The following is a 16,840-nucleotide window of genomic DNA, read 5'->3' on the forward strand; positions in this document are numbered from 1 at the left end:
CCGAAGTGAGTTGAGTGAGTGAGCGAGTGAGTGAGTGAGGCTCACTCGCTTACTCACTCACTCACGCACTCACTCATTCACTCACTCACTCACTCACTCATTCACTCACTCACGCACTCACCCACTCACTCACTCACTCACTCACTCACGCACTCACTCATTCACTCACTCACTCACTCACTCATTCACTCACGCACTCATTCACTCGCTCGCTCGCTCACTCACTCACTCACTCATTCACTCACTCACTCACTCATTCACTCAGTCACTCACTCACTCACGCACTCACTCACTCATTCACTCACTCACTCATTCACTCACTCATTCACTCATTCACTCACTCGCTCGCTCGCTCACTCACTCACTCACTCACTCACGCACTCACTCACTCACTCACTCACTCACTCACTCATTCACTCACTCACTCGCTCGCTCACTCACTCACTCATTCATTCACTCACTTTCTCACTCATTCACTCACGCACTCATTCACTCACTCACGCACTCACTCATTCACTCACTCATTCACTCACTCGCTCATTCATTCACTTGCTCACTCGCTCACTCGCTCACTCGCTCAGTCACTCACTCGCTCGCTCACTCACTGCTTCACTCACTGATTCACTCACTCGCTCACTCACTCACTCACTCACTCGCTCGCTCACTCACTCACTCATTCACTCACTCACTCACTCACTCATTCACTCACGCACTCATTCACTCACTCACGCACTCACTCATTCACTCACTCATTCACTCACTCATTCACTCACTCGCTCACTCGCTCACTCACTCACTCACTCATTCACTCACTCGCTCACTCGCTCACTCACTCACTCACTCATTCACTCACTCACTCGCTCGCTCACTCACTCACTCATTCATTCACTCACTTTCTCACTCATTCACTCACGCACTCATTCACTCACTCACGCACTCACTCATTCACTCACTCATTCACTCACTTGCTCGCTCACTCACTCATTCACTCATTCACTCACTCATTCACTCACTCACTCACTCACTCATTCACTCATGCACTCATTCACTCATTCACTCACTCATTCACTCACTCATTCACTCACTCACTCACTCACTCACTCACGCACTCACTCATTCACTCACTCACTCACGCACTCACTCATTCACTCACTCACTCACTTGCTCACTCACTCACTCATTCACTCACACACTCACTCACTCATTCACTCACTCACTCACTCATTCACTCACGCACTCACTCACTCACTCTTTCACTCATACCTTCCTTCCTTCCTTCTTTCTTCCTCATTCCTTCATTCATTCACTTAGTCATGGACTCATTCACTCAACAAATATGTATTAAGGGCCTACTCTGTGCATACTGGACCCCTCTTGTGCGCACCCCCCAGCCTTCAGCTGCCCACACCCACATCCCCCTCCAACAGGTCTGGCCCTCTCAGGGACTCTGAGAATGGAGCTGAACCAGGCCCCTCAGGTGGGGTGTGCCCATCATCTATCAGGGTCGTGGGAGGGTCTGGGGCAGGCTGCAGTTGAGGCATGGGTCTCCATCTCTGCACCCCCTAGTCCGCACCGGGGCCAAAGTCTGCCACTACCGCATCTCCACGGTGGCTGACGGCAGCCTATACCTGCAGAAGGGCCGGCTCTTCCCCAGCCTGGAGGAGCTGCTCGACTATTACAAGGCAAACTGGAAGCTGATCCGAAACCCACTGCTGCAGCCCTGCACACCCCAGGTGGGCCCCTGCAGGTCCCCTACCACCTGCCAGGCTGCCCCACGCCAGGCCTGAGACACCTGTATTTGGGTGCTACCTCAGGACCCTGTCTCAGAGTCACTGGGGGAGTCAGACAAGCAGCTGGCTTCTGGTGCTGCCCATAGCTGGGAGCACTGGAGTGTCCCAGTGATTTCTCCAGCTGGTTTGGGCCCTGACCCAGGGCCAGACTCTGCTTGTGACAGGTGTTTTATCTCCTTCTCTAAGGCTAGTGGAGAAAGGATGCTGGGGATTCCTGGACAGCAGGGAGAGGGGCAGGGGCTGGCTGAGGAAGGAACCCACAGCTGCCCCAGGACCCGAGGGCAGAAGCTGTGGGAGGAGATGCTGACCCTTGGATGCTGCACCTAGGCTAGAGCTGCAGAATCTCCAGGACTGTCCCTGATGAGCCATCCTGCCCAGGGCCAAGGCAGCAACCTGGTTTCTCTGGTCTCATAATGACAGCCTAGCCAAGGGCAGTAATGAGTGTTTGTGGACGGATGTCTGTCTCGGGCACAGGTGCCACTTAGGTGCCTGAAGCAATTAGCTCCTGAACACTGGCCAGGCTTCCTGAAGGGTGGGTCACCCTCCCAGCCTTCCTGTCCGTTTCTGCTTCCTGGGGAGCAGCTGGCAGGCACTAAACACCCCCTTCCTGCAGAAGCCCCTGGGGCAGGACCAGTGGGAACGGCCACGCTCCGAGTTTGCCCTTCACAGGAAGCTGGGTGAAGGCTACTTCGGGGAGGTGTGGGAAGGCCTGTGGCTGGGCTCCGTGCCTGTGGCAGTCAAGGTCATCAAATCAGGTGAGGCCTCGCCTTGGTCTTGGGGCAGGGACAGCAGGTGGTGGACGGGTCTTCGAGTGGTGCCCTCTCCCACAGCCGACATGAAGCTCGCCGACCTCGCTAAGGAGATCCAGACGCTGAAGAGCCTGCAGCACCAGCGGCTCATCCGGCTGCACGCGGTGTGCTCAGCAGGGGAGCCTGTGTACATCGTCACGGAGCTCATGAGCAAGGGCAGCCTGCAGGCCTACCTGGGCAGTGAGTGCCCTGCCTGCTGGCCTGCCCGGTCAGCCCTCGAGGGTCTTTGGAGATGGCCCAGGCTGCAGGCACTGTCCCTGTTTGGAGCCTGGGGTCTGGGCCAGGCCTGGACTTATTGAGGGACAGTCAGAGCCTTGCGGTTCCAGGGCGGGGCTGGAGTCCAGCTGGGGGGTCCCTTCTCCCTCTGGCCCTTCCATGCACCTGTTCTCTGTTGGGGGCCCGAGAGGCCACTGAGTGATCCTTGGTGGGTACAGGACCCTCTTCCTGTCCCTCTTGTTGCCCCTGCGGCCTTAGGGGATGGTGCTGTTCTCCCACAACCTCAGAGATGAGTAGACAGGCACAGAGGTGAGGTGACCTGTGCAGGTGCCCCTGCCCCGTAAGGCTCCTGCCCTGTCATGCATGGCCTCTGAGCCGCATCCACCCCACAGGCCCTGCGGGCCAGGCCCTGAGCCTGCCTCTGCTGCTGAGCTTTGCCTGCCAGGTGGCTGAGGGCATGGGCTACCTGGAGCAGCGGTGCATTGTGCACCGGGACCTGGCTGCCAGGAACGTGCTCGTGGGTGACAACCTCGCCTGCAAGGTGGCCGACTTTGGCCTGGCCAGGCTGCTCAAGGTCAGTGGGGCTCCAGGCCCTACCCCTGGGGTGGCAGGGACAGGCAGGTGGCACCACTTGCTCCCTGCCCACCGCTGGCCTCCCCCTACCCAGGACGACATCTACTCCCCGAGCAGCGGCTCCAAGATCCCTGTCAAGTGGACGGCGCCCGAAGCGGCCAATTACCACATCTTCTCTCAGAAGTCAGATGCCTGGTCCTTCGGTGTGCTGCTCTATGAGGTCTTCACCTATGGCCAGTGTCCCTACGAAGGTGGGTCACAAAGGAGCCGAGGAAGCAGGCACACCTGCCCTGGGCAGCTGATCCGAGAGAGGAGGCAAGGCCTTGTGGGGAAGTTTAGTCTGAGGGAGGAGGCCCAGCCTGCCCTGGTTATGGCTGACCCCGGAGAGGGCTCCAGGCCTCAAGGCCACCCACTGGCCAAGGGCAGAGCAGTGATGCAGGAGGCTGGGGCTGGGAAGTCTCCATGGCCGCCCCCAGGCAGAATTGAGGCAGTGCCCACCTGGCTCCTCTCACTGGCCCCTTCCCCAGGAATGACCAACCACGAGACACTGCAGCAGATCGCTCGAGGGTACCGACTGCCACGCCCGGCTGCCTGCCCTGCGGAGGTCTATGTGCTCATGCTGGAGTGCTGGAAGGGCAGCCCTGAGGAGCGGCCCACCTTTGCCATGCTGCAGGAGAGGCTGGGTGCCGTGCACAGGCGCCTCCACCTCAGCCTCATGTGACCCAGGGCTCTGGACCCTGCAGGGTGACCCCCCCAGGACAATGATTACCATCAACATGAAGGTACAGCTGGGAACCGGACCAGCCCATGGAGCCTCTGGCTGTGGGCCTCACACACTGATGCTGGCTGACATGCACATGCATGTGCACACGCGCAGACACACACAGACTGTGTTCATTTGCCACAGACACTCACCCCACCAGTGGAGGGGGCTGAAGTCCTCTGTCCCACATGACCCGTGTCCCTGGCATCTCGAGAGGGACTGGTGGAGCTTCAGGAAGACGCTGGGCAGAAAGGCCTCTGTGCCTGCACCTGCTGCCCTGGGCCTGCTGACTCCCTCTCAGGGTCAAGAGCGAGGGGCCCTGTTTTCTCTGAAGTCTCACTGGTGGTTTGTTGAAGCAGCCAGTGCTGTGGCTCCCAGGCAGACCCCGGGCATCAAGGTGCTGTGCACATGGGGACAGCACCATCTTCTGCCTCTCCACAGGCACAAACCCAGGCATGCATGCATGTGACACTTGATAACTGGGTACTGACTGACTCAAACACACAGACAGTCACACTGCTCATCCCCTGAACCCAGAACCGGGCATTGGAGCTGATGGGGGCAGTCCACTGGCTAGAGCTGACCCCACATGGGCCAGGCCTCCACCCCCGGCGTCACGGTGCCCAGAACAGGGGACCCAGATGCAGCGTGGACCCCTGGGGTGGGGGCAGGACCTGGCCAGGCTGCAGGAGCTCCTGGGCTGAATGGAGTGGACAGGCTGGGTGTGAAGAGGGAGGGGTTTGGACAGGCCGTGGGGAGGCCCAGTCAGGGCGGTGAACTGTGAGATCATTCTCAGAGTGGGCAGTGGTCAGGGAGGCAGAGTCTCCTGGGTGCGCAGGGTCGGGGGTCGGGGGTAGAGGTGGGGGATGGGTGCTGAGGTGTGCTGGCAACTGGGTGACAATAAGCTCTCTGGAAAAAAGCATGGGTTAAGCAGAACGTTCACAAGTACAGACATGAACACTCGGGAGGCCACCAAGTGAGAAGCTGGGCAAAGACTTGCACAGTTGACCCTATTCCTAAGCCCAGTTCAGTCACCAAGAGACAAATTGAGGGCAAGGGGGCTGGAGGTGAACCAGGGCGGGCACACAGGGACTGGTGGGGCCTGCCTTTGGGTTTCTGAGACCCTGCCCCAACGCTCCTGGGAGCCCCAGATTGGAAGCTGTGTCCTGGGCTTGGGCCACCTCTGGCAGCGTCCCTTAGAGGGAATGGAGCTTAGGGTCAGCTCTGCACCTGCGGAGGCCAACGAGCTAATCGCCACTGACCACAGGCCTTCCTGTGGGAGCTGGAAACGGGACCCCCGAGTGCACAGTGACCCCCCAGGTAGGGAAGAGGATGCTCAGAGTCTCAGAGAACAGATGCTGTGCATGGCTGGTGCCATGGGGGCTCTGTGGAGGGGGCGGCAGAAGGGACACCACAGGCCGGGGCAGCATGAGCAGGGGAGCAGTGGAGACGGGCCCTCTGTGGACCTAGATCAGCCTGGCCACCTCTCAGGACAGAGCCAAGAGGGGGCAGGAGGCCCTTAGAGCCTTGGACACCAGGCTGCGGGCTGGCACCGACCCCCATAGCTGGTGTGCAAGGGGGTTTGGGCCAAGCCTCTTGGGGCCCCAGCCAGCTGGGCTACACCTCTGCCTTGGCCTTCAGGCCCTGATGTCCCACTGTGTCCTGAGAGAGCCCAGAGGAGGGGCTGGCTCCGGCACCCGGCCCAGGAAGGCGAGGCCAGTTCTGGGTGCTTCCCCAGCAAACGGAGCAGCAGCCTCGCCGTCTGTGCCCTCTGGGGGCTCTGTGCTTCCTGAGTCTGAGCTGAGATGGGCACTGCTGGCCCACGTGGGAGGGAATATGCTGGGATTAGAGGTGACCAGGCCGCAGAAACAGACCTGCCTGTCTGGGGCACCAGCACATTCCTGGGCCGCGCATCAGCACCTGTCCCACAGGTTTGGAGCTCCTGGGTCTCTGGGAGGGGCCGGGCTGGGGACTTTCCCATTTCCTGGTGTGGCTGAGACAGAACCTCCCTCATGTCCGCACCCAGTGATGCACCAAGGCTCCTGGACACAGCTTGGGGCCAGAGGCCCAAGGCTGGAGAGTGAAGGAGGAGGGGGCAGTGGCAGGGGGGGCATGGTGGTGATGGGGGTTGCTATGGAGCCCCTGGGCCTGACAGACACTGACCAACCCAACGCCTAGCTTCCCCTCCCCCAGCCCCCACCTCTGACCTCTGACCTCTACGCAGCTCCTTCTGTTGTTCCTTCCCCACCTTGGTCAGAACAGAGCTGGGCTGTCCAGAACATTTATGAACTTGTTGAATAATCCACGTTCCTGTTCTTAATCTCGAAATGGAGTGAAGGACAGTGCCATTTTCTCTCTTTTCAATAAAAAGAAAGTTTGGATAAGCAGAGTTTAGTATGCGATTTTCCCCAGGTCACCCATCCTTCCCCGGTCTGCCTCTTTCCAGGCTCCTGGACAGGAGCTCCCTGGGTGGGCACTGCGGGGTCAGCAGAATGTGGAGGGAGTTGGGCTGAGTCTCGGATGGGTTCACTGGGAGTGGGGGTGAGGGTGAGGGCAGGTGGGGCAAAGGCTGGGGGAAGGTCGCAATGGGGGCTTGCCAGGGATGGGTGGGGGAGGGGTGGGAGGCCAGCTAGAAGGAGCTGGGGCCCTGGGGGCCCTGGAGGGCTGGAGGAAGGAGGTGGAGGCTGCAGGGGGCCTGGTGGTGCCTGTGCTTCCAGGCCACTGAACATAGTCTGTGGAGCGCCCCCTCGTGTCCATACCAGGGAGGGCTGTGCCTGACACCTCAGCCAAGGGTCACCTCCAGAGGAGCCTGGCTGCGTCCCCTCTGGTTCCTGTCTCCTAAGAGATCCCCTGTGACCCTTGGGACCTCCTCTTCCAGGAAGTTCTCCTGGCATGTTTACTTGGTGTCGCTGCCCTTACCACCCAGGTCCCCGGCCCTCCCTGTTGGTCTCCCTGGCTGCCCTGGGCCGGGCAGGTGCTCAGCAGGCTGTTCTGTGGTGGCCCTTCCAGGGCAGACGGGCATCAAGATGTGATCTCATGTCATGATCTGTACCCCCAACCCCTTCCTGAGGGCAGGTCCTGCCAGCATGGCCACTGTAGCTTCCGGCATTGCTCAGCGTATGGGAGTGGGCTCCGTGGGTGAGGGGAGGTACTGGGCAGGTGGAGGGGACTGTCTTGGGGCAGCACTGCATGCGCTCTGCTCTGTGTGTACCAGGCGCCTGCTCAGCTCATCCTCCAGTGCCTCTGAGGTTTGGAAGGGACCTCAGAGGTGCATCTCTCCCCTCCCCTCCTCCTCTGGCTCCAAGACCCGCTCCAAGGGGGGCCCTTGGGTTCTCCTTACACCTGAGTGCCCACCTGTTCCTCCCTGTTCCCCCAGGCGTGGGTCTGGCATGTGGCTGCTTGGCCAGCAGGTTTCCACAATAGCTTGGCGTGAGTCCCGGCATGGCTTGGCCCCGGTGGATGTGAGGACCTTGGGGGCTCTGCTGGGGTGTTCTCGGGAGGCTGCGCAGAGGCATTCCCGATGGGTGCTGGGTGTGGCTGGCCTGGCTGCCTCCTCGTCATGAGGAAATGGGTGATGGCCCGTCAGGGATGCCCCGCCCACCCTCCCTGCCTCAAGAGCCCACAGTGGGCCTACAGCCCAGTCCTGCCACTGTGCCTGCCATGGCGTCCCGGGGCCAGGCTCACCCGGGCCCCAAGTACGTGGGCCTCTGGGACTTCACGGCCCGGACGGATGAGGAGCTGAGCTTCCAGGCAGGGGACCTTTTCCACGTGGCCAGGAAGGAAGAGCAGTGGTGGTGGGCCACCCTGCTGGATGCAGCGGGCCAGGCTCTAGCCGAAGGTTATGTGCCCCACAACTACCTGGCTGAGAAGGAGACTGTCGAGTCAGAGCCGTGAGTATCCTGGGGCCCCAAGAGCTCCACAGGCCTGCAGGCTGGCTTCTGGGATTCCCAGGATGGCAGGGACCCCTGGCTCCATCTCCCTGTGCCTTCTGTCAAGGCTGGGCACCCAGCTTGGTCCTGTCTCTGGACTCACCATCCCAGCACCCAGGAGCGCTGACTGGGCTGTCACTGTGTCATCTGGGGTGGGGGCCTTGGAGGATGTGGAACTCTCCCCTGTGCTCACCTACAGTCACTTTCTGATTATGGGTGTGGCTCTGCCAGTACTTAGAAAGGACAGAAGGGTCCTGTGTGGGCTTCCAGGGGCAGGCTGTCAGTGACAAGGTCTGTGTGGGAGTGAAGCTTGCTTACTTTCCAAACAGCCAAAACCAGATGTGCAACCTAGTTAAGGGAGTGGGAAGGCCACGGGGACACGCCTGTCCCGGAGGTGGATGCAGGGAGGTGGCTGAGCCAGTCGCTGTGGTGGGCATCCCCCTGGCATCCCTGCCTGCCACCCCTGGTCACCCCCATGGCTGTTCCTGTCACTTTCACAGTGGCAGCCCCCGAGGTCTGCAAGGACTAGAGGGGCAGCTGGCGTGGGTGTGTCCATGGCCACCTGAGGACCCCAGCACCTGTGGCTGCTCTGACCTTGGGCTGGGAAAGGTCCAGAGGGAGGGATCCCCACTGCCTGTGCTCACGAGGTCCACGTCTTTCTCGTCACTCACTAGTGCTGGTCGAGCACCTGCTGTGTGGGGTGTCAGGAACGCGTTTGTGGTCACCACCTGGAGGGAGGCAACCAGCGGGCAGGTGAAGCTGTGGACGGGCAGTTTTGGAGGCAGGGTCCCGTGACGGGGCCGGAGCAGGGTGCAACAGGGCGTACAGACGGCTGCCGGGTCCCAGGTGGCCCAAATGGCAGGTGCAAAGCCCTGAGAACTCAGCACACATGAGGGTGGAGGAGGAGGCAGGGTGGTTGGAGGCGTGGTGGGGGAGTGTAGAGGGAGTGGACCCCCACGGGCTCTGTGCTGGCAGTGGTCTTCTGTGTGGGGTCGTGTTCCAACAGCGTCTGAGGAAGTCAGAGACACACCAGGGGCAGGGCACAAGTCACCTGGAGAGTCCGCAGTCCCCACTTTGCATCCACAGTCCAGGCTCATCCATGTCCTTGAGCTGGGAGCCCGTGTGTGTCAGTGCACACATGTGTGCAAGTGGTACATGTGTGCTCGTGCGTGTGAGTGCACAAGTGTTCAAGTGTGCATCACTGCGCATGCACACACGAGTGTGTACACCTGAGTACACATGTGTGCGAATGTGTGCAGTGTGGATACGTGAGTGCACAAGTGTTCAAGTGTGCATCGCCGTGTGTACACTCGTGTGCACACACAAGTACACGTGTGTGAAAATGTGTGCAGCATGAGTACACGTGTGTGCATGTGTGGATGCACACGTGAGCGTGTGTGTGCCTGTGCAAGTACATTGTGCAAGTGGGTGTGTGTGCATCAGTGCATGTCCGTGTGTGAGTGCATGCATGGGAGTGGCTGTGTGCACATGCATGTGCGTGTGCACATCTATGAGTGTGCAGAGGCAGCACCCAGAGCCCTGCTGCTCAGACACCCTCCCCAGCCCAAGTCCCTCAGCATAGGGTAGGTGTGTTTGCCCTGGTACCGGAATGTCACACCAGAGGTTTGGGGGGGTGCACATCTACATGATTGGACTGCATGTCCTGGGGCGATCTGACTCACAGACAGGGTTGCCCAAGATGGGTGGGTCACTATGACCTTTCCTGGTGTTTGGAACTGGCCATCTGGAACATTCAGGGTCTGTGATGGGCAGAGAAGGGGCCTCTGGGTCAGGGACAGAATTGCAGGGCAGCTGAGTCAGGGCTGGGGGCTTGAGGTGGCAGGTAGGAATGGCGGGGTGGGGGTTAGCTGTGGGGTCAGGGTCACTGCAGGCTCAGGCCGCCCCTCCTTGGCAGGTGGTTCTTCGGCTGCATCTCCCGCTCGGAAGCTCTGCACCGGCTACAGGCCGAGGGCAATGTGACAGGCGCCTTCCTGATCAGGGTCAGCGGGAAGCCGGGTGCCGACTACGTGCTCTCGGGTACAGCCTCCCTGCACTCCCCCTTGCCTATACTGCGTTTGCCGGGCTCCTTGTCCCTGAACTCTCCTGGCCATGTGGTGAGCCCGGCCTCCCTCTGGATGTGACATCTGGGACATCTGGCTCTTCTCCAGGGAGCTCTGACACCTTCCTCCCCCAAGTGGGCACAGGCAGCCTGTCCCTGGGCCCGGGTCTGGCTCGCTGTTGGGAGCAGTCACATGGCTGGAACCTCCCTGGGCTGTGAGCTTCTCTCTGGGAGGGGAAGGGGTTCTCTGAGGTCCTGTCCTGCCAGCTTGCTCATGCTGTCCTGGAAAGCACTGACTACCTGTGAGGGACCCCACAGGTGTCCCATCCTGCCCATGACCCTGCACCGGGGGTGTGCTGTGAGCAGAGAAGGGCTCTGCCCCTTGACCTCAGAGTGGCAGGTCCCCGGGATGGCAGGCCTTGTCCCAGGAAGCACCAACAGCAACAGTTGGGACCCAGGCCCTCCAAGCAGATGTGGCCACGGGGGCAAGGTGCAGGAGCCCGGGGTGAGTTTTCTTCCGTCTGCTCCGCCCCCAGTGCGGGACACGCAGGCCGTGCGGCACTACAAGATCTGGCGACGTGGGGACCGGCTGCACCTCAATCAGGCGGTGTCCTTCTGCAGCCTGCCCGAGCTCGTGGAGTACCACAAGGCCCAGAGCCTGTCCCATGGCCTGCAGCTGACCGCACCCTGTCAGAAGGTAGGGCCGCCCCAGCCGCTCACCCGTTCACGGCAGGTTGCTCCAGGTCAGGCAGGGTGGTGCATGCACAGGCGGGTGTCTCCTGCTGGGAGTGGTTGGCCGGGCGCATGGGTGCAGGTCCAGACCTGCTGACCCGCTGGAGGGAAGCCACGGTTCTACAGAATGGGGTGGGGGCTTGGTAGGCCAGGAGACCGCCCCTCTAGGCTGGGCCGCTCTCCTACCCTGGCTGGGAGAGGTCAGGCTCCGGGGACAAGGATCACATGCCCTGGTAGAGCCTGGGGACAAAGATCACATGCCCTGCCAGCATGGGAGTCACTGGCCCAGAGCAGGTGATGAGAGTGGCGTTTGTGCACAGGACATGGCAGGGGACAGAGAGGCTGGGGGCAGCTCCAGGAGAGACCTGCCACATGGGGGACACTTGGGCCCTCCTAAGATGAACACGGCCTTGGATTTGAGGATAAATCAAGGCTCCGCACTTCCTGAAGGTTGGGCAGGGATGTGGGGGTCCATATCCTCTGCCTGCCCTGTGACCCCCGCCTGTCCCTCCAGCATGAGCCCGAGCCCCTTCCCCACTGGGACGACTGGGAAAGGCCAAGGGAGGAGTTCACACTCTGCAGGAAGCTGGGGTCTGGCTACTTTGGAGAGGTCTTCGAAGGGCTCTGGAAAGACCAGGTCCGAGTGGCCATTAAGGTGATTTCCCGAGGTGAGTGGCCCAGGTCAGGGGCTCCACTTGACCACGCATCTGCTGGCCACAGGGACTTCTGGTCTCACCCTGCTTGAGGGTGGGACCCCCAAGCACCCCACATGGCACCTACAGCAGCACCGAGGGAGTAGTTTTCTTTCAGTTGCATCTGTTTTTACCTAAATGCATTTATTTCAAAAGGAAATTTTAAATTCTCAACCTAATGGAAAGCCATTAAAATAGATAGATCACTGGAAACTTAAAAAGTTTCACCTAGTCATCTGGGCCCCCCCAGAGGTCTAGACGCCACAGGACAGGAATCAGGGATTCAGGGAGCAGGAAGACAGTGGGGGGCGGATGTACCTGCTCTGAAGCTCTGGCTCAGGCGGCGTTTGACAGTGGGGTGTGGTGAGAGCAGACAGGCACGGCAGACCCCCATGTACACACTGGGGATGGGGGCTGGGGTGTGTGGGAGTGGGCTGCATGGCTCTGGCCCCCACCCTGGGCAGGACACCATGTTTCCTGAGCAGCTGGTGTGGGGGGCCCAGGGACTGGCTTTCTCCTTGAGGCACTGGGGCCAGAGGCTGCACCACGAGCCGCCTGTTCCCGGCAGACAACCTCCTGCACCAGCACATGCTCCAGTCGGAGATCCAGGCCATGAAGAGGCTGCGTCACAAACACATCCTGGCACTGTATGCAGTGGTGTCCGTGGGGGACCCCGTGTATATCATCACAGAGCTCATGCCTGAGGGGAGCCTGCTTGAGCTGCTGCGGGGTGAGTGGGTAAGAGTGCGCAGCTCCTGTCCTGGGGGAAGAGTGGCCCAGGCTTGCAGGAGGCACGGGGAGACCCCCACAGAGAAACCCCTGATCACGCGCAAGATAGCCAGGCAACTCTCGGACACACCTGCCACCGTGTCCCTGTTTAAGAAGTGACTTAGGATATGTTAAACCCACCATCTGCTCATTGTGAAAATTTGAGAAAATACAGATAAGTGCAAATGAAAACTCATTCAGAATTCCTGCACCTGCAGTGGATAAGGCCACTTTGTGAAAAGGCGGGGGCAGTGCAGCAGCCTGCAGACCGCCTCAGCCCTCGGCTGCACTCTACCCCTAGCACACACATCCCTCCCACAGCACTTGAGCGTGCACACACCCTGAAATGCCCATGAGCCAAGTCTGCAGAGCACACACCTGTACACTCACATACACCTACTCATGGACACATGCACACACACATGCTTGCACACATAAACACCAACTTATACACGTGCATGCCGACACGTGCACACACACCATAACACATGCAGACGTACACACAATGTATCTCGTCCACTCAGACTTCAGCATCTCTAAGAAGCTCCACTATTTACTTTCACACCAAAACCAGACAGTCACTGCCAGTTAATCGAGATGCTCAGTCTACTTCCAGAGATGCTAAAGTTGGAATGAATGTTGCAGTGTAGGAATGAATGACAGCCAGTAAGCCTGTGTGCGTACCTGGGGATAGAGCTGTTTATCTAGCTGTTTTAGATGCTAGTTCATCACTAGCATCTGGAACACTCTGAATGCAACATTGTGTATATCCTACGTTTTTCACATAATAAGCTTGATCACTGCAAGCAATTTCCATGTTGTTGAACATTCTTAAGAAATGAAATTTGTCTCATACACTACCGTGCAGACAAGCTGCAGCTCTTTAGCCATTCTCCTGTTGCTAAACCTTTTCAGAGTTTCAAAGTGTGAATAATGCCGTGACACACATCTAGTCATACCTTCGTCTGAGCTCTTGTAGCTTTACTGCAGATTCCCAGAAGGGGAACTGCTAGGGCACAGGGTCTATACCGGCGCACTGCTCTTAGACTCTTGATACAGAATTGCCTTTCAGAAGGCTGTGGCCAGTCCACTGTTCTCTGCCCCAGCAGAGCCTGCCTGCCGGTAGCTGACTCTGGCCTCCGCTTGCTCTGCAGAGTCTGACAAGAAAGCCCTGCCTGTTTCGGAGCTGGTGGACATTGCTTCGCAGGTGGCTGAGGGCATGTGCTACCTGGAGTCACAGAATTACATCCACCGGGACCTGGCGGCCAGGAACATCCTTGTGGGTGAAAACAACATCTACAAAGTTGGGGACTTCGGGCTAGCCAGGCTCATCAAGGTAGGGCCCTGGCAGGCTGGAGGCGGAGGGTACAGGGCCTCCTCTGTGTATGGAGCTGGGGACTCAGCTGTGGAAAAGATGTGGCTTCCCGCCCTCTGGGACCCAGTGTGGGTGGGGGCAAGAGATGGGAAGCTGCAGTGAGTACACTGGGCGTCGAGTGCCTGGAGGCTGACAGGGACGCAGGTGGGGCTGGGCTCTGTCCGTGCAGCTGCTGCCGGTCCACGCCCACGCTGGCCTAGCTCGGGCCCCTCTGACGTGACCCAGGGGCCTCACATGCTCCCTGCATCTGCACTTCGCAGCTCTGTCCCCTGCCTGTCCTCTCACCCCACACACCCCAGAATCCCAGGGACAGCAGCGCTTCTGGCGCCTGGGCCCAAGCCGCTGGCCCAGCAGCACTGGCAACAGGATGGCCACCAGGAGGTCACACCGTGGGTCACCAAAGCCCACATTCCAGGCAGTGCGGCCACACCCTTGCCCACACAAACCCGCTCCCAAACCTGCCCAAGCTGTGAGGGAGGGGTGCGCCATGGCCTGCCAGTGCCTGTGTGATTGCAGGAGGACATTTACCTTTCCCGTGACCACAACATCCCCTACAAGTGGACGGCCCCTGAGGCGCTCTCCCGAGGGCATTACTCCACCAAATCTGACATCTGGTCCTTCGGGATTCTCCTCCATGAGATTTTTAGCAGGGGTCAGATGCCCTACCCAGGTACTGGCCCCACAGTGCTCCGACAGTGGGCAGGGTGGAGGAGGTGGGGTCAGGGTAGGTCCTGGGTGGCCTCCAGGGGACTGGACCCCATACCTGCACCACTCACTGGAAGCGCAGGAATGTCCACCCCTGGGCTGCCTCCTGGAGCTGCTGCCCAGACAGAGGGCCTTAGAAGCAGAATGCTGGGGAACACCAAGGGCATGGTGGCAGCAGGTGGCCTCCATGGGTAGAGGGTGGGCAGGCGGGTGCTGGCCTTCCAGATCCTTTCCTCCTACCCACTGCAGGCATGTCCAACCATGAGGCCTTCCTGAGGGTGGACGCCGGCTACCGCATGCCCTGCCCCCCGGAGTGCCCGCCCAGTGTGTGCAAGGTGATGCTCTCCTGCTGGTCCAGGGACCCTGAGCAGAGGCCTTGCTTCAGAGCCCTGCGGGAGATGCTGTACAGCTTCACCATGTATGAGAACCCGCTCTAAGCTGCCACAGAGGTGGCAAGGCTGGGCCCTGCAGAGGAGGGGCCTGGGGAAGCAATCCTGGACCTTGGATCCAGGGCCAGTGCCCCCGCTGGATGGAGTGCAGGAAGTATGCAGGGGACATGGCACACTGAGAAGACAGCAGAAGTGGGAAGGCCACTGCCCCCTGCCCCTTGTGCGTCCTCCCTGCCACAGGCCATAAATCCTAGGAAGGTCACTCTGACCTTCTCTTTCCCTTCTCTGCTGAAGACCCTCATGTGACAGGTGTCCTGCCCTGTACCCAGAGGGAAGGAATGTCACATGGGGATGCCAAGAAGACTGAACAACCAAGCCTCGCTGAGCCCCCACTTGTCACCATCAGATCGCACCCTTCTCTTCTTGTCACACCTGGCACCACTGCCTGTGAAGATACACACGTCTCATGTCCCTGGGTCTTCAGGTTCCCGTATCACGTAAAACTTGCATTAAATAAATCTGTATGCTTTCCTCTTGTTAATCTCTCTTTTATTACAGGGGTCTCAACCATGAAGCTTGTGATGGGTGAGGAAAATATACTTTTTCTCCCCCTCCACCCCAATTCTGGCTCCCAGTGAGGGGCAGCTGAGACACCCCACTCGCTCTGGAGCCTGCAGATGAGATCCTGGGACAACTGACTGAAAGCCAGCGAGAGGTGAGCATTCTCACCATGGTCAGAGCTCCTGGATCCCTCTGCAGTGCCCACTGGAGTGAAAGGTAAAAACTTGTCTCCTTTTCCAAATTCATGTCAGAAGGAGCACATTGTTTGGGCTGTGACTCTTGTGGAAATTCAGTTTTGGGTTCTCATTGATGCTCTTCCTCCTGGGGACAGCTGTGTCTTTCCTGTTTGTCACAGTTTATCCTGGGAGCTTTGCTTCTGACCAGCAAGAATATCTCTGGTCTCTGCCAGCTGGGAGCAGGTGTCATCCTGCACTGGCCACCAGCAGCAGAGGCCAGGAGCCCCGTGTTTTCCTGTCCCACAGCACCAGCTCTCCAAGGAGTTCGTAGTCAGAAGTCTCCATGCTAAGGAGCTTTTGTAGAGTCAGCCTCTGCTGGTTGGTTCATCCTGGAAAGGACCCTTACCTGCCTCTGGCAACGAAGGTCTTTTCCTTCTTTTGGCTGTCCTGGGGAGGGGTTCCAGATCCCAGGGGCTGCCTCTCCTCTGTCCGTGGTTGTCAAAGGGCCTATTGGTTTGGGTTCTGTTGTGTGAAAGGAGTTCTGTCCTGCCAGGAATCACATTTACCATCTGTTTCAACTGAAACCCGACCACAGGGTATTTGAAAGGTTTTTAAGGAGCTCTATGGTCAGAAGGCGGCTTCACTGGAAGTTGATTTCAGGCTGAATGTGTTGTAAGACCCTGCTTCTCCTACGCGAACTTCTCAGCCAAGGAAACCCTCCTCGAACCCCTGCTGACCCGTCCACCCCTCCTTGTTGGACCTCCCTTTCCACCTGCTCCTTCTCTGCCACCTTGGACATTCCCTTCGGTTCCCGTGAACCCTCCACATGTCCTTCGAGCCCCAGCCTCCCCCTCTGTCCACCGTGCCAGAATGTCCCAGGCACCTGAACTTTAGGGCCCTGCTCTCAAGGGACTCAAGGTCCCCCGGAAGCAACCCTTGCAGCTGGAAATGAAAAAGGCGAATTGGAAGTGGACTGAATGACAATGCCAGCCAGCTCCTTGCCACTCACCTCCGTGGGATGAGCTCTAGTGACAGGCAAATGTGCCCCCAAACTTCCTGAGACAGCTTGCTTTTTCTGTGCCTTTGAGATATAAAATTTCTACCCTGTCTCCTCTAGAACCTAATAGTTATCTTTTTGAGATACAAACTTGTGGGAGACAACTGTCATCAGAAGGAAAAAAGAAACTATTTGGAAATTGAGCAAATCAAAACAACTTAGAAGACTTTTCCACAAATATCAGAAAAAAGCTTTAGCCATCTGAATGGGTAATCCCCCCCCCCCCCCCCCCCCCCCCCCCCCCCC

General features: G+C 58.9%; 2 protein-coding genes across 2 annotated transcripts in view; both read left to right on the forward strand.

The window, feature by feature from the left end:
• SRMS (src-related kinase lacking C-terminal regulatory tyrosine and N-terminal myristylation sites) overlaps positions 1-4,109 on the forward strand; it is a 6,648-nt gene extending 2,539 nt beyond the window's left edge. The window contains exons 2-8 of the mRNA XM_008579849.1: positions 1,392-1,477; positions 1,567-1,733; positions 2,404-2,545; positions 2,621-2,779; positions 3,208-3,389; positions 3,483-3,639; positions 3,916-4,109. Of these exons, the coding sequence (XP_008578071.1) occupies positions 1,392-1,477; positions 1,567-1,733; positions 2,404-2,545; positions 2,621-2,779; positions 3,208-3,389; positions 3,483-3,639; positions 3,916-4,109 (1,087 nt within the window). The remainder of the gene's footprint in view (positions 1-1,391; positions 1,478-1,566; positions 1,734-2,403; positions 2,546-2,620; positions 2,780-3,207; positions 3,390-3,482; positions 3,640-3,915) is intronic.
• A 3,674-nt stretch (positions 4,110-7,783) lies between these two features.
• On the forward strand, positions 7,784-14,848 carry PTK6 (protein tyrosine kinase 6). Its single transcript, XM_008579850.1, has 8 exons — positions 7,784-8,041; positions 9,996-10,117; positions 10,676-10,836; positions 11,386-11,539; positions 12,132-12,293; positions 13,486-13,667; positions 14,223-14,376; positions 14,661-14,848. Exons 1-8 carry the CDS (start codon positions 7,812-7,814, stop codon positions 14,846-14,848), a joined length of 1,353 nt encoding a protein of 450 aa, XP_008578072.1. The 5' UTR covers positions 7,784-7,811.
• Positions 14,849-16,840: the final 1,992 nt, after the last annotated feature.

Source organism: Galeopterus variegatus, unplaced genomic scaffold, assembly GCF_000696425.1.
Source record: "Galeopterus variegatus unplaced genomic scaffold, G_variegatus-3.0.2 Scaffold1966, whole genome shotgun sequence".
NCBI classification, from domain to species: Eukaryota; Metazoa; Chordata; class Mammalia; order Dermoptera; family Cynocephalidae; genus Galeopterus; species Galeopterus variegatus.